Below are 25,033 nucleotides of genomic sequence, written 5' to 3' on the forward strand. Positions count from 1 at the left end.
AATATTCCCCTGAGTAATATTGTGGAGCAATAATGTAAAGTAGCATAAACTGGAAATACATAAGTGTATATATGTCCAAGTACTAAGTAAGTAAATTGTACCCATGTCCAATGTGGAAATAAATGTACTTTTCTGTTCACTAATCACAGTATGTTACTTTCCACCAACGCAAGCTGCCTAAGCGGTCATTACATTATCTAAATGTATTAACGATAAATCAGATGAATTAAAGCTGTATTTCCTGCTGTTTCAAACTGCCATGTGTCTTGCACTTTGGTTTCAGCATTCTGAATTGGACTGATTCTTGTTCATCCAATAAACATGTTGTTATCTTTCTTTCCTGTAGGTCAATCCAGAGCAAACATGATCCCACTGAAACAACCCCGAAACATCAAAGCATCCAACGATACGTTAGCCTCCATCGATCTGGACAGCCTTGCTGACCAGCCGGCCCTGAAGGCAACACCACCCCCTCTACCTAAGAAGAACGTTCCTCGCTCCAATACCGAACCCAACCTCGCCGGCAAAGACTCTGTCCTGAGAGCCCGGGCTGAGGCTCGCCCTGGGGGCACCAACCTGAGTGTGGCCAACCCCATCTACGACCTGGACTCCACGTGGGAGACGGCCAGCCAGAGCTCCTCCCTCAGCTCCGAGCCTCACCGCGTCCACGACCAGGAGAGCGGGGACTCTCTGGAGAGATCAGCTGCTACTAACAAAGTCCGCCCCACTAACAGCGTGTCCTCTCTGGTTCCTCAACCTGCGTCTGCTGCACCCAGCGCCACGACGAGCAGAGAGAGGAGGGGCCTATCTGAGCACAGAGTCTCTGGCCGGGAGGGGTCGTTCAGCGGGTCGAGGCGCTGCTGCTGCTGCTGCCGGAGGCTCCAAAGCCCAGAGACCCGCTCTGTACCGGGGGTTGGACAGCTGGGACGAGGTGGTGGGGAGGATCCGGGGGCTCCACACAGACACACTGAGGAAGCTCTCAGCAAAGTGCGAGGACCGCTTCATGGCCGGTCAGAAGGACCACTTGAGATTCGGTACTGACAGCTGGTCTCACTTCAGGCTGACCACCGGGAGACCCTGCTGCGAGGCGGGGGACGCTGTGTACTACACCGCCTCCTACGCCAAGGACCCACTGGTCAACTACGCCATCAAGGTGAGATATCTGACCTGTTTATAATATAATAACAATAATAACAATAATAATACATTTCATATATATACCACACTTTCTGTTTCGACAATGCATAAACAGTGTTTGTCATTTAGAGATGGAAAGCAACATGTATGCATACAAATGAGACAGTGTTCTGTACTGATTGTATGTACAAAGAGAAAAAATCATTACAAAGAACACAAACAAACAATAACAACAACTAAAGTAATCAACTACATTCACTGCCAGTGAGCCTCATACACACGATAGCACTCTTTAAAAACAACGTCATCTCAAGGTGCTTCGCAATGCAATTATAAATCAGTTTATTCTGCCCGGCAACAACATTAAGATCGACTCTATCCGTTTTTATTCACAGTATAATGCTGGTATAATATGAAGCTTCAAACATGCTTCCTCTAGCCTCGAGCCCTTTATAGATTTTCTTAAAGTCCAGTGTTTACTGCAATGTCATTATACAGAGAATCATGCTCACTTCTCCTGCCAACTTTAATCTAATAGAATCCACATCATTTGTTTATTTAGGAGATACATGCTGCATCACTGCAACAATAACACGTCTTTTAGTGACATAAAATCACTTACAAGATGACGGAACTATTTTGGTGATCATTAATCATTTCAGGTATGTTTCATCATTGACTTGCTCCAGCTAATCAAATGAAAGGATTGACTTGTTTCTGTTTTATAACATTGTAATTGTACTATGTTTTAACATTTCATAAGCCAATCATTAATCAAGGACATCATTAGCATATTAATCAATAATAAACCTAATTATAATAATGTTTCAATGTAAAACCACTCGATGTGAACATAACTTAAAGATTTAGAGTTGATTTTGTCCAGTTTATGGTACTGCTAGATGCCGAAAGTACCATTACTGCGTATTACTACAGCTTTCAACTACACATACTATTGAAAACACAACTTAAAGGTCCCATGTCATGCTTTTCCGGTTATTACCCGTCCCCTTGTGTGTTATGAAGGTTTTTATGCATGTAAGCGGTGTGCAGAGTCAAAACCCTCAAAGTACACCCTGTAGTGAGTAAAACTCTAACACAGAAAATACCTCCCCAAAACGCCTCGTTGGTGAAACGTCATTGTCCATTTTTTACTTCCTGGGTGCTGTGTCGTAGAAGCACCCAGTAGCCACGCCCAGAACTATGACGCGATACGGTCATGCGGCACCCGGAACCAAATGGGCCAATCCGTGGAGCCGTTACGTTACGTCCGCGGAGCCGTTACGTTAAGCCTCCGCTGATTGGTCCAAATTGACCAATCCACGACTTCCTCACACACTCAGTGCAGGCAGCTCTGCTGATTTCTCCTCCCTGGCTGCAGGCTGATAACAGACAGTTGGGATCGCGGAGAAATTCTCTCTGCAGACCCATTCTCTCTGCAGACCCATTCTCTCTGCAGACCCATTCTCTCTGCAGACCCATTCTCTCTGCAGACCCATTCTCTCTACAGACCCATTCTCTCTGCAGACCCATTCTCTCTACAGACCCATTCTCTCTGCAGACCCATTCTCTCTGCAGACCCATTCTCTCTGCAGACCCATTCTCTCTGCAGACCCATTCTCTCTGCAGACCCATTCTCTCTGCAGACCCATTCTCTCTGCAGACCCATTCTCCCTGCAGACCCATTCTCTCTGCAGACCCATTCTCTCTGCAGACCCATTCTCTCTGCAGACCCATTCTCACAGCGTTTATCAACCCTTTTCTTACTCAATATCAAGCCACACTTATTGTTTTTACTTCGGCTGTGACTTTGTGTGTGCTCAGGATGAGTTTGGCTGTGTATCGCTAAACAAGGAAATCACACCTCCACGGAGCTCAGCGCGATTCACAACGTCCCGACCAAACGGAGCACACTGTGCTCACAGGGAGGGGGGGGGCAAGAGCTGCAACGAGCCGTTTAGTGGAGAGAGTGAATACTGCTGAATACACGTAGTTTACAGAGATGCTGTATGCGAAACCAATGTGAGTTTGGAAAATTGCACAGTATAAATCTATTCTAGTAGATCTCAACAATGGAATTATGATCAGTGGAAATGGCCATGACACCTCTCCTTTAACTAACATTACATTGCATTTAGCTGACGCTTTTATCCAAAGCGACTTACAATAAGTGCGTTCGTCCAACAAAATACAACGTATACTTTGTCCCACTTTCCCATCAAAGCAGTTTTATTTTGCAAACATATACATCTTCTTGCTTTAGGCCAGACTAAATCATGTAAGAAACTTCTTTTTTATGGTTTGAATTCATTAGCGTGTGCTTTTTTGGTATTTGGCTTTTGCTTTCTCCCTGCGTTGAGATAAGATAAAATGGGAGTCTGGTAGTTTCTCCAGTTGCCTTGGACACAATGGATCCTTGTATTTTGTTTTTGTGTCGAGGAATCTCCTCCCACTCTCTTAACCGAAGGTGGAGGAAAATGTTTGTGCGGAAATATTGGCACTTAATCTTCGAGCCTTCAGGGCACAACCTTGTACAATGAAACCTGTGTGTGTGTGTGTGTGTGTGTGTGTGTGTGTGTGTGTGTGTGTGTGTGTGTGTGTGTGTGTGTGTGTGTGTGTGTGTGTGTGTGTGTGTGTGTGTGTGTGTGTGTGTGTGTGTGTGTGTGTGTGTGTGTGTGTGTGTGTGTGTGTGTGTGTGTGTGAGCTCTAAAGCTAAGCAGATATGGATGAAGGTTGCATAATTTACACCAAGCGATCTGCGCCCCACAGCACTTCAAAGCCTTCCTATTATCAGCAGGCCTTCAAGAGAAAGTCTTTTATGATGCTCATCCATAAATGAGGCAACCAGGAGCAGCATACTGGTCCTAGCCTCCCAATTAATCCTTCCCCAACTCACTACTTTAATGTGCTCTTCCTCCTGCCGTCTTTCACACCCCAAGTGAAGTTGATCCTTCTGCAAATGACATTTTTAATGCTGTGCTAATTATTCATAATCCACTTTTAGCATATCTGTGTGGAATTCAGCACGTGAGTCAGTGTACGTTCAAGTATCTCTGAAATGTCAGCGTTAAGGAATCAGTCAATTAAAAGGATTACCTGTTAACCTTGGTGTTAGAATCAGGAATACTGCTTAGAAAATCTGATATATAATCGACGAAAAATGTACATATTTGTCCTTAAGCGTTATCAGGAGACAGCTGGAGTCTCGGAGCCAACATGTCTGAACAAACATTAGTAAACATGCACATTCCTAAAGCGTTACACAGTGTGTTTGGAAGAGAAAGGTCCTAATCCATCCATGCCCCATCACTGCTTTTTCTACAGCAGTCCCATTGCGAAATACTTAAAAGACTTTGAATCAGATTTTTTATGAGATTCGATTTTTAGATAAACCATTTTTGGGGAAATTAATATATATAAACAAATGACCATGCAGTGCACCTTCACAGACACACAATGCCATCATTAGCACTACACAGCATCAGAAATAATAGCTCTAATTCATATTAAAGCTGCTCTCATTAGATTCATTTTCTTTTGGCCCCACAGATTCGTACTCTGAATCTAAAAATCTATTTCAATTATATTTTAGTCATTCCAATGTGTGCTTAAATTAAAGTGAAGAGTATTTTGTGCTCAAGTTAAAGTGTGAATAAGATCATTACTACAAATAACTCGCACTGTTCAGCCGAAAATATCTTAGTAACATCTCATGACTTTTCCCGCTCTGCTGGTATTTTAGTAAATGTAGTGACGTGTGCAGAGACGATCATCACTCCTCTCCTCTGTGCTGTGATCACAGTGCAGACACACAGAGAGCTGCTGACTGTCACTGAGCTCCAGACAGACGCGGTGGTGACAGCCTGAACTCTGCTCCATGTTACGCTCCGCTTTAAATATTATTTGCGGAAATGCTCCAGAGAATCGGAGCAGGACGGAGAGTTTTAAAACCTAGAAAATATTTGGTTTCACACTGACTGTGCATTCTCGGCTTGCATTGTGTATTTGTTCCCTGATGGTGTCTCCCTGTGAGGCCATTTCTATTCATTCTAATTGTATTTGGAATGAAAGATCTATAGTAATTGCAGAGGTTTTCACAAGTGCTTGGAAGTGAAACATTTACATGCAGAAACATCTATCAAATAAAATGATTGTTCATCATAAAAAAAAGCAAATGTCCTTATGTATCTTAACCCTCAGTTCTCCGACCTCCTTACTCTGTGGCTCTCAATGCCAGCATGTATATTTAGTGAAGATGTGAATCTTTAAAACTGGTGCAAAATATGAATGTCATTTTATTTTCAATTGTAATAATTCTCCAGAGCAGCTGTTTATTTTAGAAGACACCCCTTAGAGAGAAGGAATTTGTCTGGGACTATTTTTTTCAGAGTATTTGTACACATTCAGTGCTCGAGGGATAATTGCAGTGAGAAGGGAGGTGTGTGTGCGACTGACTCAATAAAGGACACTGCCTGTGTTCATGGTAATAGAGGGAAATGATACCCAGTGCAACAGTGTGGCTCATTAGTGCACTTTTTATAGTCATTGGACAACAATGGAGCTCTATGGCACACGGTAATAATAAGTATCAGGCTGTGGAGACACACTTTGAAGTAAGGTCTATTTTTTGTCCTTTCATTGGATCATTAGGCAACTAGACTAATACAACATATCTTTAATATCAGTATTGGTAGTTTGGTAAATTGTATTTCTCCTATATCTTCATCATGAGAGGTTTTACAGCTCAAACCTTACATATATTAAAAGGTTGTCTTTATTATGTTTATTTCTGCAGATCTGTCGGAGCAAAGTGAAGGAGACCCAGCAGCAGTTCTTCCACAGCCTGGCAGTGAGGCAGAGCCTGGCCGTGCACTTCAACATCCAGCAGGACTGTGGACACTTCCTGGCTGATGTGCCCGGCCGCCTGCTGCCCTGGGAGGAGGAGGAAGGTACGGAGGAGGAAGAGGATGAGGAGGAAGATGTGAAGGAGAAAGAGAAAGACATTGAGAGGGTTACAAAGACAACAGACTCCAAAGCTCCAAACGGTAAACTAGATGAAACCCCAGCAGCGGGTCACATGAACACGGTGGGCCGCCTGAGGAGCCGCGTGGTGGTGATCACCCGCGAGGTGCCCTTCCAGACGGTGGCCGACTTTGTCCGGGAGGGCGTGGCGCGACACACCCACAAACCCGGAGCTGTACGAGCGGCAGGTCTGCCTCCTGCTGCTGCAGCTGTGCTCTGGCCTGGAGCACATGAAGCCTTACCACGTGACGCACTGCGACCTGCGGCTGGAGAACCTGCTGCTGGTGCACTGCCACCTGGAAACCCCTGGAATACGGACCCCCTGGAGCCCAACAACAACAACAGCAGCAGCAGTGGGGGGAGCAGCAGTTCTGGTGCGACCCCCGCCGGTGCCGCTGCCAACGCCACCTGCCCCGCCCGCCTCATCATCAGCAACTTCTCTCAAGCCAAACAGAAAACGGCTCTCGTGGCCTCCGACCCCGGAACGCTGCGCGACCAATCACGCCTCGCGCCGGAAATCGTCACAGCGACTCAGTACCGCAAGTGTGACGAGTTCCAGACGGGGATCCTCATCTACGAGATGCTGCACCGGCCGAACCCCTTTGAGGAGACGCCGGAGCTGAAGGAGCGAGAGTACACGTGGGCCGACCTGCCGCCGCTGCCCGTGCGCTCGCTCTACTCTCAGGGCCTGCAGCAGCTCGCCCGCCTGCTGCTCACCGTCAACCCCTCGGAGAGGATCCGCATGTCGGAGGCCCGGGCCTGCCTGCAGTGCCTGCTCTGGGGCCCCCGGGAGGACCTGTTCCAGGCACTGGGCTGCAGCAGCTCGGGGCCCATGTCGGGGGCGACCTCCAGCCAGCGCGAGGCCACCCTCCAGAACTGGCTGGACCTGAAGCGGACGCTGATGATGATAAAGTTTGCGGAGCGCTCTCTGGACGCGGCGTGCGGCGTGAGCCTGGAGGACTGGCTGTGCTGTCAGTACCTGGCCTTCGCCTCCACGGACACGCTGAGCCGGGTGGTGCACATCCTGCAGCAGCCGCAGCCCCATCCCCAGTCCCAGAGCCATCAAACACAAACCCTCCACCCGACGCAGCCACTCTGAGCTACTCCAGCCAGCTGTTACTATGGCAACAGGTCCAACTTCCCCCCTGTGTGGCCCCCTCTGCTCAGGCTAATGTGTGATGTAAGCGTATAGTCAGCTTTGTTGTTGCAGTGCTCACATAAAACTCCTGGGCTGGGTGTGTCTGTGTTGCCTTCATGAACACATCGCTCCACAGAGTGAGGCGTTCACATCCATCACCATCACGGTTATTCTGAGCGCTCATTAGCAACAGCGGGACGGTTCAGAGTCCCGCAGATGAAGTGGCTGTCTAAAGCAAACTGAAACATTATTAGCAGGTTGACGTCATTCTGGCTCCTGGCAGCGACGTCTCTTCTTTAATCGCTTCATCTGTTGCTTTAGCCCGTCACATCTCAAATGTTCAAACGCTAAAAGTTCCAGATTGAAGAGATTTACCAAATGTGTGAGGGACTTTTTGAAATGTTTCAGTCCTTCAAGACTACAGATATCATGATATTTTAAATGGTTTGCATGGCAGCCGTCTCCACTCCATCAAATGGAATAAAGTGGGGATTTTATGTTACACATCAAAACTCTATCGTAATCATCTAGACTTCAGAAAGCATCAGAAGTTGAGATATATCTGAGATTTTCAAAACACAATTTTCAGAAGAAGATAAAGAAAAGACACTTCAGATTAAACATATTTGGGGGGAAAAAACGAATCAAATCATTTTTCTAGACGAATGAAAAAAACCACTGAAGCCAAAGATCTGCCACAAATCATCCACGTAGATAGTTTAAAGATACTTCGACACATTTTTACAAGAGATGTTCATTTCAGTTTGTTACATAATGCAGTCCGACATGACAATAACTAGATTGGGTTTTAGCCGTGACTCAAAGTGAGATGTCACTCTTTATTTGTGATTACAAAAGCCAGTGTGGAGTTGAATGATGTTGTTCCATGCCACACGTTAGTGGTTAACACTGAGTTAATTTCGGCTTATGTTTCAAACACTTTGAAGCGAAAATGGGACACAACTTCTTCGGCTGTTAGCTTGCTTTCTAGCCGGAGTATGTGCAATGACTATTTTTGTTTATTTCCTTTGGAGATTAGAACATTTCAAGCAGTCTTTTACTAACCTTCCATTAGTTCTGTGGCACATAAACTGATCCATTTCCTGCAAGTGAACCGGACTTCTTACAGTGGATGGGAGACAGGGATGTTTCAGGGACTGCGGAAAAAAACGTTTCTTCGTCTGTTGCGTTGTTTTTGTCAAGTTGTTTTCGGACGGTTCTGCGTTTACAGATGACATTTTTCACATTCAGTGTGAACGTCCTCGGTGAAGACTGAATACGCGAGGGTGCAGGAGAGTTTGAGAAAAGTTCCCGGGGGAATTTGAGGAACTGGATTTGTTTTTGCAGCGTGTGGAATGTAAAGGTTTTGCGTGGACTGAAACAGACATTTTTTTGGACCTGGTCTCATCTGCTTCGGAGACTCACTCATCTTCCAGCTGAACCACTTAGTTTCACATATGAAGAAGAATCATCCACAGCCTTGAAGAGAGAGAGACTCGCCTCTATTCCTCCTGTCTTGTTCCCCGTCCACTTTCTTGTCATCCTGCCAATACTGTACGATGGCATTGATGCTCACTTCCTGTCACTCAACGGATTCATTCTGCTTTAATTAAATGAGCTCGGTGTTATTGATCTGTACCTTTCAGCTTAGAGTCACTGGTAGTAGCCTATCAAGCCACCATGAAAACAACTCATTGCTTCCACTTTTTACTGCGTTTATGGTGAAACCCTCTGAAAAGCATCGTTAATTCACATGTAATCTGTACTTGGTGTTCTTTTCTCTGGTTATCTGCAGCTCTTTAGCTTGTGTCCTGAAATGTCCTGTGATCCTTTTACTGCAGTACGAGACGGTCCACGGAGCGCAAACGAGACAAAGCAGGTGTGAGTGTGTTGCTGCATTTAAAGGTTTTGTGTACTAAGGAGTGTGTGTGGACAGCACTGGTGGCTGTCCTTGTATCTAGAGATTTAAGCCTTTATATAGTATATATAGTATAAATATATAACCTTTATCTATTTTAATCCACACACTATTTTGTCGCGTACGGAGCACCTCTATTTCTGTCTTTGAGTCTAATTATCATTTTATTCATTTTGAAAGCTTGACTTTCTTCGCTTGTTTTGAAGGGAGGGAAATCATTGTCCTACACAGAGGATTCATACACAAATATTATTCTTCAAACCCCTTACATACAGAACAATGTACAGTATTTTTACCCCTCGTGTAAAGCTTAGGAGATGAACCACTTTGGGAAGAGGCTGGAGAATGACTTTTGAACACACCATTCAACCCGACATCATCAGCTGTTTCTCTCTCTCTTTGCATTGTTGATTGCCACTGAACAGAAAAACTGAAGCTCTCTAAGGCTTTCTTTTAAAATGTGTACAGTTAGTCTCCTGGCCTGCCTCCATTTATTGTTGATCAAGTTAACCAACAGTAACAGAACAATAAATATATGTTTTTATAAATACACTTTGTGCCATTGTGTTATTGCTTATGTGGTATGCTTGATTTATTTACTCCTCTAGAGAATAACTGGAGTTTTAGTACCGATTGTAAAAGAAAGGAGTGGTTTAAAGTAGGGCTGCACGATTTGGGGAAATAATCTAATTGCGATTTTTCTGACAGACATTGCGATTCGATTTGCGATTTTGTTTTTAAGCGACCCAACGGAAGTTTATTGTAAAATGCGGCCATATCTCCGGCTAGGAAGGTCGTATCAACATGCTCCCGTCTCTAGCACCCCGCAGCCCGAGCTACGAGTGAAAGAACTAAACTTACATGAAACTTCCGTTGGGTTGCTTTAAAGTCGAGCTTCAGTTTAAGATTCAAGGTTCTTTATTGTCAAACTAACACAGAGTAATTATGTCGTTGAAAATCTTAGGTCACAGGCTTCTCCAACAATGCAACACAATAATACAGATAAGCAGACAATATTAAAATATACTAATGACCCTATTCTATTCACCCTGTAATATATGTAAAACATATGATGGAGCATTACTAACCTGATTTCAAAAATATTCTATCATGGGCCACTTCTGATTGGTTAACAATGGCTGGTACATGTGGAGCACAGCACTTCTGATTGGTGTGGATGACTGACACAAGAAAAAATTAAAAAGAATAAATAAATAATAATCGCAGGCTTTGCGATTTGATAGTTGCATCATTTCAAATCGTGATTTCGATTTAAAATTGATTAATCGTTCAGCCATAGTTTGAAGTAGATTAAGACAGACTTTTTTTTGTGATATTTGAACACTGCTTCAATTGTATTACGTACTTAAATTATATTGTTAGGATTATAAGCAGTTTGGGCAGTGACACCCTTGGTTTATATTCATTTCGGACGATCTTTAGCATCAGTCTACTAAAAAATACGAACCCTCCTCAAGCCCCGGGCCGATAATGAGCCTTTAATTATTCAGAGTGACCAAACTAAAACTGGAAACAGATTCATCTTCTCAGAGGATTTGAACATATACCAAAACCACTGTGAATGTTTTAAACCAAAGAGAAACCTGCAATTAATTGAATTTGGTCTTTCTTTGTGAATTTTAAGAAGATGCTCATGTTAAGAGTCTTTGCTGACGTACCTCAAAGATCTAAAAAATGTCCTTTGAATCCAAAGAGTTTTGCTTTGATGCATCTTTTTCCAAATATTTTATTTAAGATTTAAAGATTTGATTAAATATCACAAAGGAACTCCAAAGCATAAACATTTCCACATTTCATTCCAGTGAAATTATGGACTATTTTTACATGAAACTAAAGCATGTTGTTGAAGTTTTCAGTCGTAAGTAAACGTATCATAAGTATGAGTCATATGCAGTACTCGAGTTGAGGGGGAATGGCATCCCCCCTGAAATAAAAACGGTCAAAATCATCCCCCTTCTAAAACTGCCATTCCCCCTTTCCATCCCTTATGTAATTGTATCAATGAACGTGGCACTGGTATTACTGCTATTTCAACATTAATTTTGAGTAAAATACTGTGGGCGAGGGAGCACGCACACACGCAATGACATTTTTACCAAGTCACTGACGCTATACTATGCGAGTGCCCTAGAGGGCGCCAGAGCGCCGTGATGCGCCTGTTTGTTCGCTGCCAGAAGCGCAGGTAACGGCCATCACAATGGCCAAGCGACCAGGACAACGCGATCTGAGGGACTTCATATTTAAAAATACTAAAAATAACATTTCAGGTAAGTCAAGAGCAGGGCCGTTTCTTCCTATATGCGGACTATGCGGGGGCATAGGGCCCCCGCGGCCACTAGGGGGCCCCCAAGCTGAAAGTATTTTGTTGTTGTTGTTGTTGTATTCATCCGAAAAACAAAAAGAGTTTAATTCATACACACAAAGATGAACAAAATTAGTAGAAGCGGGAGGGCTGAAGCATAGCTTGTGGAAAGTAGCCCTCCCGTGCATCATTCTAATACAGCGGCATTATTGCGTCAAACATTTATAGAAATTAAGGAGTACAAAAAAGTAAAGAAAACAGGAGAAAAAATTAAATAAAAGTTAGGGCAGGTAAACAATAAATGCATATATATATATATACGAAAACTAGATATAGGGTCATTTTCTGCGTATGTCAATAGCAGTTTCAACTATCTTTTTTTGGAAATTAAAATACTATATATAAATATATACATAGGTACACATGCACTTGGCATGTATAATAATGTTAATAATAATATATGCATAATTGCATATAAACATTGTGAACACTTATTTTCAAGTGACTTTTTTTACATTCATATGTTCACGCTGTGGTTTGGAACTGCTTTTGAATGTTATTAGGCATTTTGTTATGGAAAATGTTGTGCATAATCAGTACTGTTTTAAGCTCAACACATTTTAATAGATTGAGTTTTTTTAAATATGTGAGTTGTGTGTTCATATTTACCAACACCACAGACTATTCGTAATACTTTTTTTTGGGATGTTATTATTTTTTGTAGATTTGTTGAGTGTTTCCCCATATTTCGGAGCAGTATTAAAGGTAAGGGAGAAATAGACTGTTATAAAGAGTATATTTTCTTCAAGAATGTTCTTAGTATGATACAAAATACCTATTGTTTTTGACAGTTTAGTCTGTACATCATTTATATAGTGCTTCCAATTGAGTTTTTCGTCAACAAGCAGTCCTAAAAATGTACATGCACCAACTTGTTATATCTCTGTATTGCAAATCCGTATAATGCAGTCATTTCTACTCTCAGACTTTGTATTGAATAACATGTAATTTGTTTTGGCCACATTAAGGGATAATTTATTAACTGCAAACCAGTTACATAGTATTTTTAATTCTGCATTAACAATTTTAACAAGATCGCCAAGATTATGATGGGAGCAGAGAATTCAAAGTTCAGGTTCAGCCTCAATATATTTGGGGAGAATTAAAATGAGCCGTCTTTATTTGTAGACAGCCAAGCCCCCTCCTGTGAGTGTTCGGTGAAGCATTATATGCTTACAAATCCAATGTAGGATATAAACACGACTAAACTGCAATGGGAGGAACAATGCGGATTCCGTCCTGGTCGTGGAACGACGGATCAGCTTTTTACTCTCGCAAGGATCCTGGAGGGGGCCTGGGAGTACGCTTATCCGGTTTACATGTGTTTTGTAGACTTGGAGAAGGCGTATGACCGAGTTCCCAGGGAGTTACTGTGGGAGGTGCTGCAGGAGTATGGGGTGAGGGGGTCTCCACTCAGGGCCATCCAATCTCTGTACTCCCAAAGCGAGAGCTGTGTCCGGGTCCTCGGCAGTAAGTCGGACCCATTTCCGGTGAGGGTTGGCCTCCGCCAGGGCTGCGCTTTGTCACCAATCCTGTTTGTAATATACATGGCTCGGATTTTGAGGCGTAGTCATGGGGGAGGGGGTCTGCAGTTCGGTGGACTAAGGATTGCACCACTGCTTTTTGCAGATGATGTGGTTCTAATGGCTTCATCGGTCTGCGACCTTCAGCACTCACTGGATCGGTTCGCAACCGAGTGTGAAGCGGCTGGGATGAGGATCAGCACCTCCAAATCTGAGGCCATGGTTCTCAGCAGGAAACCGATGGACTGTCCACTCCAAGTCGGGAATGAGTCCTTACCCCAAGTGAAGGAGTTCAAGTATCTCGGGGTCTTGTTCTCGAGTGAGGGAACAATGGAGCGTGAGATGGGCCGGAGAATCGGAGCAGCGGGAGCGGTACTGCAGTCGCTTTACCGCACCGTTGTGACGAAAAGGGAGCTGAGCCAGAAGACAAAGCTCTCTGTCTACCAGGCCATTTTCGTTCCTACCCTCACCTATGGTCATGAAGGATGGGTCATGACCGAAAGAACGAGATCGCGGATACAAGCGGCCGAGATGGGTTTTTCTCCGCAGGGTGGCTGGTGTCTCCCTTAGGGATAAGGTGAGAAGTTCGGTCATCAGGGAGGGACTCGGAGTTGAGCCGCTCCTCCTTCGCGTCGAAAGGAGCCAGTTGAGGTGGTTCGGGCACCTAGTTAGGATGCCACCTGGGCGCCTCCCTAGGGAGGTGTTCCAGGCACGTCCAGCTGGGAAGAGACCAAGGGGTAGACCTAGGACCAGGTGGAGGGATTATATCTCTTCGCTGGCCTGGGAGCGCCTTGGGATCCCCCAGTCAGAGCTGGTTGATGTCGCCAGGGAAAATAAAGTTTGGGGCTCTCTGCTGGAACTGCTACCCCCGCGACCCGACCACGGATAAGCGGGAGAAGATGGATGGATGGATGGATAAACTGCAATGATAGCAAAGCTGTGGCTTGGGTTTTTGGGGTAATAAAGTCCAAATCATTGTTGGGCTGACAGCTGAGAAAATGCTGCATCTCTTGCATTTATTGACATAGAGGAGCCTTATTGTTTACCTTTAAAATATCATTTTTTGTAATTTTCAATTGCTTGGTTTTCGTGAAATTAGCCTGTTTAACTAAAGTGTAACAGATTGATGCATCTCCACAGATCATCTTAAAGGCTTCGGAATCCCCCCCATTGTAGTTAAAAAACTGTCAAAACTAGGGCCCCCAAACAGCATCTTGCATAGGGCCCCCAAAAAGCTAGAAACGGCCCTGGTCAAGAGTCAGTAATGTTAGTCATTACTCATTACTTTAGTCACCAAAGATGGAATCTATGGACATAAGCAGCAATAACAACTTAGTTTGGAGTTTAGCTACGTTTTTCTCTCGTGTTAGCTAGCTGGTAAGACTCAAAACTGTTGATGAAATGATACCACCAGCACCAGAAGAACAAGTTCAGACCAGAGGTATATGTCAAGACTTGGCTTCAAAGCCATTGCTTAGCTAACAATCCGAAAGCAAGAGCCAGAAAAATTGAGACCAAAAAGCATGATTATGAAAATCTTTGGAAACTTCTATGAGATGGGGGAGAGTGGAGTAGGCAGCCATTGACAACAGTGGTCCTATTTTGTATTATCTGTATAATCTTTTAATATATTTTCATATTTTGTAAACAATTTCAATTTGCACTTAATGCCCTGTTAAAAAAAGTAACATTGGGAATGTTAACATAAAATATTTGTATTTGAACTGCAATAAAATGATGACGGATCAATTTTTTTCTAATTTTTTTCCTCACATTTTTTATGAAGTGTTTAATTTACACAATGATTTAATTAATTACGATACAAATGTAACCCTTTAGATACCAGTTTTTATCGTATACCAGTTACTGCTTTTTTGAAAAAATACACTATAATTCAATATTCTAAAAACTACCCCCTATTTTGACTTTATTATTAGTATAATCAGTTGATCCATCTGAATAATAAATGAGGGACTGTTAACCTACAAGATTTGTACCATAGACTTCCATTATAACCACATTTTTGTATCCCCTCCCCCCTTTAAATTAAAGTGAAAAAAAGATTTTGCACTAATTGTCCTCTGAATTTGACCCTAATGTTAGTGGTGCCATGGCAGCCCGGGGACCGACTCTAATTCTGAGGTGCCTTGGTCAAGAGCAATGAAAGGAGTATCTGAACATCCATACCATGCATGTTGTTTTAGGAGTATAATAATTATCTTTATGCTGGTTGGTCTCCCACCCTCGGCGGGTTATCAGCACAAATTATGTCCCCATATGATCAAATCCACCATCCCTCCTGATTTTTTTTGACAACTTGAGTACTAGTCATACACAGTAGGGTGGTCCTTACAATTGAAAGTTGGAAAGTCTAAGCTCCAACCCCTCCTCAATCTGACAACATTTACCCCTCCCGATCCTCATCAACCTTGAAGTGGAGCCTCAGTTGCAGCACCGTGGCTGCTGGTGTGGCAGCCCAGGTCGATGAGGGAGGGGTCCATGTTGTCAGATTGAGGAGAAAAAATCACCAGGAGAGTTTTCTTGACTAATAGAATGAATTCTGGGGGTTGGAGCGTAGACTTTCCCTCTTTCAATTTTAAGGACCACCCTACGTGAGGCTAAACTTCAAGGTTGATGAGGGAGGGGTAAATGTTGTTGGAATTTGAATAAAATTCACCAGGAGAGTTTTCTATATCATAACGAATTCCAGTGGTTGGAGCTTAAAATAAATGAATTCGAAAATGTTCATGGCACTAAGGACCGCCCTAATACACAGACTTAGTAAAGAAGTTGTTTTGTACATCATTTTTTTTGGAACGAGATGTATTTCTGTGCCAACACTACAGCAGCTCCACCACCAGATGGAGACATTTAAAAGGTAAAACATACAGAATGCACCATTCTCCTGTTGTTGAGCCTCATATGAACTGAATGTTGTAGTTTTAAATCACAGCTGCGAAAACACTCTGACTTTTGCAGGACTAGCCTAAATGCATAAATGTTAAGCATATTAAGTCTTGTAAGGACACATATCAACCAAAAGATAAGATGTTGTCTTGACAAAGATTTTCTAACATTCTTGGTCCCACACCGCCGGTTTATGGTCGTTAAACATATTTTGTCCGTTAGGGTTAGTGTTAGAGAAAGTATATCGTGATGAGCAAAACCATGTCACTTGGCCCAGGCGATTTCCACAGAGCGGAATCGGCAAATGTTAAAGTGTTTCGGCAAATATTAAAGTGTTGAGGCAAATGTTAAAGTGTTAAGGCAAATATTAAAGTGTTGAGGCAAATGTTAAAGTGTTGAGGCAAATGTTAAAGTGTTAAGGCAAATATTAAAGTGTTGAGGCAAATGTTAAAGTGTTGAGGCAAATGTTAAAGTGTTGAGGCAAATGTTAAGGTGTTAAGGCAAATGTTAAAGTGTTAAGGCAAATATTAAAGTGTTGAGGCAAATATTAAAGTGTTGAGGCAAATGTTAAAGTGTTAACGCAAATATTAAAGTGTTAAGGCAAATGTTAAAGTGTTGAGGCAAATGTTAAAGTGTTGAGGCAAATGTTAAAGTGTTGAGGCAAATGTTAAAGTGTTAAGGCAAATATTAAAGTGTTGAGGCAAATATTAAAGTGTTGAGGCAAATGTTAAAGTGTTAAGGCAAATATTAAAGTGTTGAGGCAAATGTTAAAGTGTTGAGGCAAATGTTAAAGTGTTAAGGCAAATATTAAAGTGTTAAGGCAAATGTTAAAGTGGTAAGGCAAATGTTAAAGTGTTGAGGCAAATGTTAAAGTGTTGAGGCAAATGTTAAAGTGTTAAGGCAAATGTTAAAGTGTTGAGGCAAATGTTAAAGTGTTGAGGTAAATGTTAAAGTGTTGAGGCAAATGTTAAAGTGTTTCGACACTTGTAAATTTGTCTCTAGCTTTGTAAAAATGTTTCGCATCTTTTTTAATTGTTTTTGTTAGTGTTAAATAGTTTTTTCTTTGGTAAAAGTGTTTTGCTAATGTCCTTTTGTTTTATAAAATGTACATTTGTTTTATAAAATGTACATTTGTTTTATAAAATGTACATTTGTTTTATAAAATGTAAATTTGTCTGAAGCTTTGTTAAAGTGTTGCACACTTAGTAATTGTCGTTTGCGCCTCTCAGCCACCGTACACTCCTCTTTGTAATCTAAAAGGAGGACAGAGGAAATCCTTTCCACCTGCCTCTCAGTGTTTCATAGAAAACAATCGATTATGAGGATGCTTTTTATTTGTATTGCTGTCCCTTCAAAATTAATGTATTTCACCTTGCAATTCAGCTGCCTTCGACACTGTGGACCATAGCATCCTGTTGTCACGGCTTGAACAGTCCGCTGGCATCACAGGCTCTGCCCTTGCATGGTTCAGGTCCTACCTGACAGACCGCAGTTTTTCAGTGCAGCTAGGTGCCTTCTCCTCTGCAAAGGCCCCTCTTACTTGTGGGGTTCCCCAAGGCTCTATCCTGGGCCCCATCCTATTTTTATTGTATATACTGCCTCTAGGTTTAATCCTCACAAAACGTAACATTCCCTTCCACTGCTACGCTGACGATGTTCAGATTTATCTGCCTCTCAAAGGAAATGACAAACACTCACTACAGCAGTTGATGGATTGCCTGACAGAAATGAAGTCCTGGCTGAGCAGAAATGTTCTTAACCTTTACGAGAGCAAGACTGAGGTCATCTTTTTTGGACCCCAACCTCCAGCCTCTTCTGTTGACATTCTGGGTCCTCTTAAAACAAACATCCTCCCCTCTGTTATGAATCTTGGAGTGACCTTTACTAACACTTTTAAATTCGACAAGCAGGTCAGCAGCGTAGTGAAATCCTGCTTTTTTAAATTAAGAGTATTGGCCAAAACCAAGTCTTTTTTATCTTTTAAAGACCTGGAGAGGGTTATCAACGCCTTTGTGACCTCGAGACTCGATTATTGCAACGCTCTATACGTGGGTATGGACCAGGCCTCAATTAAACGCCTGCAGCTAGTGCAGAACGCAGCGGCACGTCTCCTCACCGGCCACAAAATGCGTGACCACATCACCCCAATTCTGGCCTCACTACACTGGCTTCCAATTCTGTTCCGAATTGATTTTTAAATCCTTTTATTTGTTTTTAAAGCACTAAATGGGCTGGCTCCGGCCTATATAGCTGAACTCCTCCAGCGCTACACCCCAGCCAGAGCGTTAAGGTCTGCTGACCAGCTGCTACTGGTAGTGCCTAAAACCAGGCTAAAAACCAGAGGGCACCGAGCCTTCGCAGCGGCTGGCCCTAGGCTCTGGAACACTCTGCCCCTCCATGTGAGGTCGGCCCAGACCCTAGGGGTTTTTTAATCTAAACTAAAAACTCACTTCTTCACCCTGGCCTTCTAATCAGAGCAGAGCACGACTCATGACACTTCCCTGTGTTTGATTTTTATATTTGATGTTATAATTGATTGTCTTCTGTTTACATCGGTAGGAATGTGTTATTTATTATCTGCATGTGCAGCACTTTAGCTCGACCGAAAATCGTTTTTAAATGTGCTATAGAAATAAAATGTGATTTGATTTGATTTGATTTGCAGATCAAGGGAGATTACCACGAGTGGAGATTGGGTTCACAGGTGATAGGTTTGTTTGATCAGACTGCACCACTGTTGGCAAACAAAGCTGAGTTGTAATCTCATTATTCCTGTTCATCATGCTCTGTTTGTCTTCATCCGCCATCCAATGTCACAGCTGCAGAACATGGCCTCAGAGGAAAAGACAGGCTTCTCCACAGACACGCTTTAGGCACATCAATCATCCAACAGCAAAAGAAGAACATAGCCTCGCTGTCTCTGCATTCATATAACCTGTAACCATTTACAGTGTAAGGCAAGGCAAGTTTATTTATATAGCACTTTTCAACACAAGGCAATTCAAAGTGCTTTACAAAAAATGAAAGACATTAAGAAAATGGCATTTAAAATCAGTCATTAAAAAGAAAAGCTAATAAAATAAACATTAAAAGAAAAAATACATGGATACAAGTTACAGTGCAGTTTAAGATATGAATAGTTCAATTAAAAGCAGCGACACAAAGAAAAGTCTTTAGTCTGGATTTAAAAGTAGTCAGAGTTGCAGCGGACCTGCAGGTTTCTGGGAGTTTGTTCCAGATATTTGGAGCATAATAACTGAACGCTGCTTTTCCATGTTTAGTTCTGACTCTGGGGACAGAAAGCTGACCAGTCCCTGAAGACCTGAGAGATCTGGATGGTTCATAACTTAGCAGGAGGTCAGAAATGTATTTTTTCGGCCTAAACCATTCAGTGCTTTATAAACCAGCAGCAGTATTTTGAAATCTATTCTTTGACACACAGGAAGCCAGTGTAAAGACTTCAGAACAGTGTGGTGTAGTGTAGGTTTTCCTCATTGTGCCTCAGTGAGAGAAACTCCCTCTGGAGATAACTTTGGGGTTTTAGCCTTTGCAGACAATTTACATGCGAAATAACCAATAATACACTATGGAGAAGGGGACCCCAAAAAGCATGATAAGGCCTCTTTAATACAAAACAACTAAAAACTATATGTTGCCTTAAAAACATATCAACCAGAAAAGTTCTCTTAAAAATAAGAGTCTCATAAATTACTCAATTAAAACAAAGACATTTCCCAATACTATAATACATTGTGGCTTTATTGATGCTAAATAATGCATCAGTGCTTTAAGTTTCAGTAATAATTAATAACATTGTGAATATCCCTCTGCTGATGTTTATCATCATACAACTCGACTACTGATCTATAAAGCAATCAGATGATTTATTAATGAATCATTAACCCCTTTATATTAGATGCCTCATTAGAAAGTGGCACTTTGAGATTTTACTTAAGCATTCAAGTGTTATAATTAGGCCGGTGAGGAGTACTTTAAAGTACCGGGAGAGTATGAATAGATTCAGAGGTGTTATCACTGCATCTGAATGATCTGTACTGCTGAAATAATGATGAAGAAGAGGGGGAGGTTTGTTCTTGGGACAGACTCGGGGGTCATGTGAGCGTTAAGGAGAGATGATGAGTAAGAAAAGTTTGAATGTTCCTGAATCACACACCTCCCACCCCAGTTTCCCCCCCCCCCCCCCCCCCCCATGCACCGGTTGCATAACACCAAACTGTGTGTGTTAGTGTGTGTGCAGCAGGCAGGTCTCCCTCAGTGCTGCTGTGCTGTGAGGAGGAGGAAGAGGAGGAGGAGGAGGAGGAGGAGGCGGTGGTCGTGTTATCGAGCGGCCGGGCGGTGGAAGTTGCGCTGCAGGGGGGAGGGACTTTCTTCCTGCAGTCGGTCGGTCGGGGGTGAGCTGCGGCTCGTACAGAAAAGCCTCAGACAGCAGCTTTTCAGACTCCAGCGAGCAGCAGCAGACGGACACATCCGAGTGGAAGATAAACCATCCTCCTCCTCCTCTTCTTCTTTCTCACCACCCCTCCTCACACTCCTCCCTATCTTCCGGGGGGAGTGTGGACTCCATCCCCGGGATAGAGAGCCCGGACCGGCACCGCTGCCATTAGGAGAGAGGCGCCTGAAGAAGGGAGAGCGGTGGAGTTGGTCTATCCCCCCCCCTCCTCCTCCTCCTCCTCCTCCTCCTCCTCTTCATCCTCCTTCTTCTTCCCTACTGCACCAAAAGAAAACTCCGGGTAAGAAATGCGTGTTCACTCAGCTGCAATACTGCTCCGTGCACAACATGCAACATGCATCATGGCGAGACTTGGCACGTGCATGCGTCTTTTTCTCCCTTGCTTTTGTATTGTTAGTGAAGGGATTTCATTAAAGCATGAAGCATTAGCTGACGGCAGACGGGGTGGCTTTTTTTTATGTTGGCACAACGTTTCCTAATCCGCGACTTCAATCGTTTCTCTCAGGCGATTTAAATATTGTTTCGCATCGCAGCTCCACCTGAGCTTTAGGAGCAGGCTATCGGCTGTGGGAGCATTGCTCAGGGGGGAAAGTAAAGGTAGGAAACATAACACCAGGGTGCAGGAGCTGTCATTTCAGCACCACTCTGCTGAACTCTAACTGTGGCCTTAAAAAAACTTAGTGCAGGTTTGATGAGCAGCTTTAAGGATGTGGGAAAGTCAGGGTCAGCCAGGCTTGTGTTTGCAGGATAGACCCTTAGGCTAAGGTTTTACTACTAAGACTGGGTATTACCTAAGGGTCAAGGATACAGAGTGTAGTAGGTTTTACAGAGTGTAAAGCTCAATAAATAAAACCAATGTAACTGTAAGATGGTGTTGCTACCAGTACCAGGGTCAGACTTTTTAGAACACCTCATTTTGCTGAAAATGTTTATCTCCAAGTTGTGTCAGAACCTTGCGTATAATGTAGTCTGATTAGTGTTTAGAAAGACCTGACTTGGTTTCCAGGTCAAAACCATGTATTTGTATTTATTCGTTATGCTCTTAAGGAGTATTTTATGCATTTGTATACAAAGTCAAGAAAACAGGAAATGCAGTGCGAATGATTCAACCGTAGATCTCTCCCATTGTCAAACTGGGGTTGTTTAGTTTGATCAACACAAGTCTCTTAAGCATTTCATCTGAATAGATTGTGCAACCTGTGACAAGGGGTCGTGAGAAGACATTGATTTGCTTTAAAGGGTCATAAAAGGTTGTGAGTCATTATCTCAGTGATTTTGATCCGTGCTAATTCGATGAAATGTTTAGTAAAGCTCAAGAGAGTTTGTCCTTTGTTGCGTTTGGTTAGCAAAATAATCAGTCCGCCTATGACGAATTCAGAGGTTTTTAGATTCTGCGACTTTCTGAGCTGGTTGTGGTCCAATTTCCTGAAACTAAAGTTGACTGATTGTCCGTCGAACGCTTTCTTGGCTTTGTAGACGTCCTGTTTCCCCCTGAATGCACCCACACTCATATATATACATTTTTCCTCTTGGCTCCCTTTCTCTGTTCCATCTAAAAAATGAAACGCTGTGTACTAATTACCAGGAGAGCTTTTTGCATCAATTAACAGTTTAAAGATGTGTGGGAGTTGCCTTCTGGTCCTTTAAGCTGTGGTTAATTGAAGCACATTCAGAGTCCTCTTTGCTTCAGACATTTCAAACTAAAGAACACCATTTTTTAAAACATGATTCCAAAAGTCTGAGTCCTCTCCGGCTCCTCGAGTGTGTTCCCCGGAGCTTTCTAATGGTAATGGAAGTCTGTTTGAAGTGACTTGGCAATAGAGGTAAAATATCCTGGTGTGTGTGTCTCACTGGGAATCTCGCCTCCTCCCCGGCGTGAAATACGACCTGCTCAGAATTCAATCCCTTCTCCAGCACTTGCAATCATCTCAGCCATTCGTTTAACTCTCTTTCTCGCTCTGTCGTGAGCTTCCCCTGCTTCCACACACACACAAACACACACAGCTTCCCCCTCCATGTGTCCTTGTTGAACTCATAAGAAAAGTGTTATTACATTTAGTAAACTGAGAGCACTTTGATGAACCCCTGAGATGTGGCTCTGTGATTCTACTGTAGCGGTGTCTGCCGTTATTAAAAAAGCCTCTCTCCCCCCATCGACCTGGCTTACACTTTAATGTATCGCCTCTAATATTTCCAGAATGGATCATGTAATGGATTGCCTCAGTTTATGGAGGAGGCGTGTGGTCAGAGCAGTGTGCTGCCAAATGCAGCTACAGCTCACTTCTCCTGGAGATGCCTCGAACGCAGCAGGCTGGGGACCAATCGTAACATAAAACATGGCACGATGAATCATATTTATGAGTGAGAAGTTAGCAGGCATTAAAACTGTTGTTTATATCCTCTTCTACATCTGTATTGTAAATATGTAGCTATCTGGTTGCCTTAGCGTGGCTCTGGCCAAAGATAAGAAAAAATAAATGAATTACATGCATATCTAATCGGTTTAATCCAAATAAAATCCAAAGTGTAAAATTGATCATTAGTTATTTTACAGGGGGTTACTGTATGTACCACTCTATTTCTTGGCTTGGAGCGATCTCCAGCCATTAGTGGTGTAAAAGTCGAGCTTAAGAGATGCTAGTCGGCAGATGTTGTTACCTTTGAGTTTCCACTCTTCATGCTAAGCTACAGAAGCTAACCATCAACCGGCTCCACTTCATATTTACCATACAGACATTAGAGTGGTATTGATTTTCTCATTTTACTCTTGGCAAGAAAAAAAAAAGTGCATTTCTCAAAATGTCCTTTAAATGATTCCCAATTCCCAAAGTTGTTCGTCTCATATGGCTGAAAATACTCCCAAAATATGTTTTAGGAAACCTGTTTGTTTATTCTCGATGGTTGTTTTGATTTCAAATACACAGTCTCTATACAGCACATATTCAGTACATGTGTGTTTTCCAGTCATTTTCAATATCTGTGTAAGCATGCATGATAAATAGTTTGTAGTATAACTTCAGTTTCAACAGCCGCACCACAGCAGGCAACCAGCTCGAGGTCCTATGATGCTCATTTTCAGGTTCCTATTTGTATTTAGTGCCTCTATGTGACACGTCTCCGTGCTTTAATGTTCCAAAAGCTCTTTATTTTTCTCATACTGCCTGTGCTGCAGCACCTCTTTCCACCCTCTGTCTGAAACCAGAGCCCAGTCTGCTCTGATTGGTTAGCTGGCCGGCTCTGGTTGGGATTTTAGCCTTTGCAGACCATTAACATGCACACAAATCTATAGAACACACTACAGGAAAGGGAAAACCCCCCAAAGCATAATAGGGCTTAATACATTTCCTTCTGTCCAATTTCTGATTTGATCATTTCCGAGTAAAGATTAACCTAGAAGAGTTGAAACTTAAAAAACTGTTACTGTCCCAATACATTTGTATCTGACTGCAGATACTTAATAGTTAATCAATAAAGCAGTGGCTTGGTTTCAAATCACTGCTCTTCCCTACTTTGGAGAGTTTAAGCTTCCATCCAGCTTGAATGGACCTTTTTCCCCAAACATTCAATTGGGTCTGACAGATTCTTTTGTAGCACTAAGTGCTTTTCCTGTCCTGTATTAGCCTAATTGTCAGGTTGGTAATCTACTGTACGAAGAGGTCTAATGAGTTTGACACTAAACCACCAGGAAGACTTCAAAATTGCAAAAGTGATGACAAATCATTGGCAAAGTCCATCCAGGTGTGGAAATAAATGGGAAACTCCTGTGTGAAACCATGATGAAGCTGATTCTGAATAATAACATAATGTAAATTAAACCAAACATATGTTCTATTTACATTTTTCTGATTAAATTGTGTTGTAAAGCTTTATTTAGTCAGCAGGCCTTTCTCCGTAAGCTGATCCCAAACTGCAGAAAGAGCTTTTCTCCCTCTCTGGCAAAGAAGAAAAGAAAATATTTAACGGGCAGATTTTTGGAAACAAATCAAATTCCCATTGTTCGAGTTGTTTAAGTAGCACTCTCCTGAATAACCAAACTAGAAAGAGGGGGAATTATTCTCTGCTTGCTGTCACACTCAAGAGCAACACTTCTGTTCACTTCATTTCCTGTTAAATCGATTTGCAGACATCATCTTTTTACAAAGAAAATGCAAGTGCCTTTGCTCTTTTCATTGATACGTTATCATACAATTAAAAGTATAAAGAAAGCGTAATCAGACAGTATGAAGATGACTTTTGTAGGGGCAGGTAAATAAAAGAAGTGCCATGTGTGTAATAAAAAAATTAACAAAAACTTTGGTGTTCGGATCTGATGTTTTGCTGTTTATCCAAAACCGATCTGCACACTAAATGTGATGAAGAATGACTCCAATATTTCAGAGACATCATTCAGGTCAACTTCAAATATAACCTTCTTAGTCCAAGTAAAAATTAAAATGTTATCCAATTAAGTGTGATGGTTAAAGTGATTGCAATGTTGTTCATGGTCCCATGCAGTGGATTAACTTCCTCTAGGCCACCATAAGAAATGTTTTGT

The 25,033-nt window shown here is 42.5% G+C and overlaps 2 protein-coding genes across 4 annotated transcripts in view; both read left to right on the forward strand.

Annotated features, from left to right (window-relative positions):
* The window catches only part of peak1 (pseudopodium-enriched atypical kinase 1), a 108,481-nt gene extending 98,714 nt beyond the window's left edge, over positions 1-9,767 (forward strand). The window contains 5 exon segments of the mRNA XM_034236130.1: positions 347-801; positions 803-1,153; positions 5,933-6,322; positions 6,324-6,453; positions 6,456-9,767. Of these exon segments, the coding sequence (XP_034092021.1) occupies positions 347-801; positions 803-1,153; positions 5,933-6,322; positions 6,324-6,453; positions 6,456-7,258 (2,129 nt within the window). The 3' untranslated portion in view covers positions 7,259-9,767.
* A 10,539-nt stretch (positions 9,768-20,306) lies between these two features.
* syt12 (synaptotagmin XII) overlaps positions 20,307-25,033 on the forward strand; it is a 35,324-nt gene continuing 30,597 nt past the window's right edge. The window contains exon 1 of one of the 3 annotated variants that reach the window (XM_034236121.1): positions 20,307-20,779. The gene's annotated coding sequence lies outside the window, so the exon portion shown is untranslated. Of the gene's footprint in view, positions 20,780-20,948; positions 21,097-25,033 lie in introns of those variants that run through there. The other 2 variants (XM_034236125.1, XM_034236123.1) reach the window with 2 other exon arrangements.

This window comes from Gymnodraco acuticeps, unplaced genomic scaffold (genome assembly GCF_902827175.1).
Source record: "Gymnodraco acuticeps unplaced genomic scaffold, fGymAcu1.1, whole genome shotgun sequence".
NCBI classification, from domain to species: Eukaryota; Metazoa; Chordata; class Actinopteri; order Perciformes; family Bathydraconidae; genus Gymnodraco; species Gymnodraco acuticeps.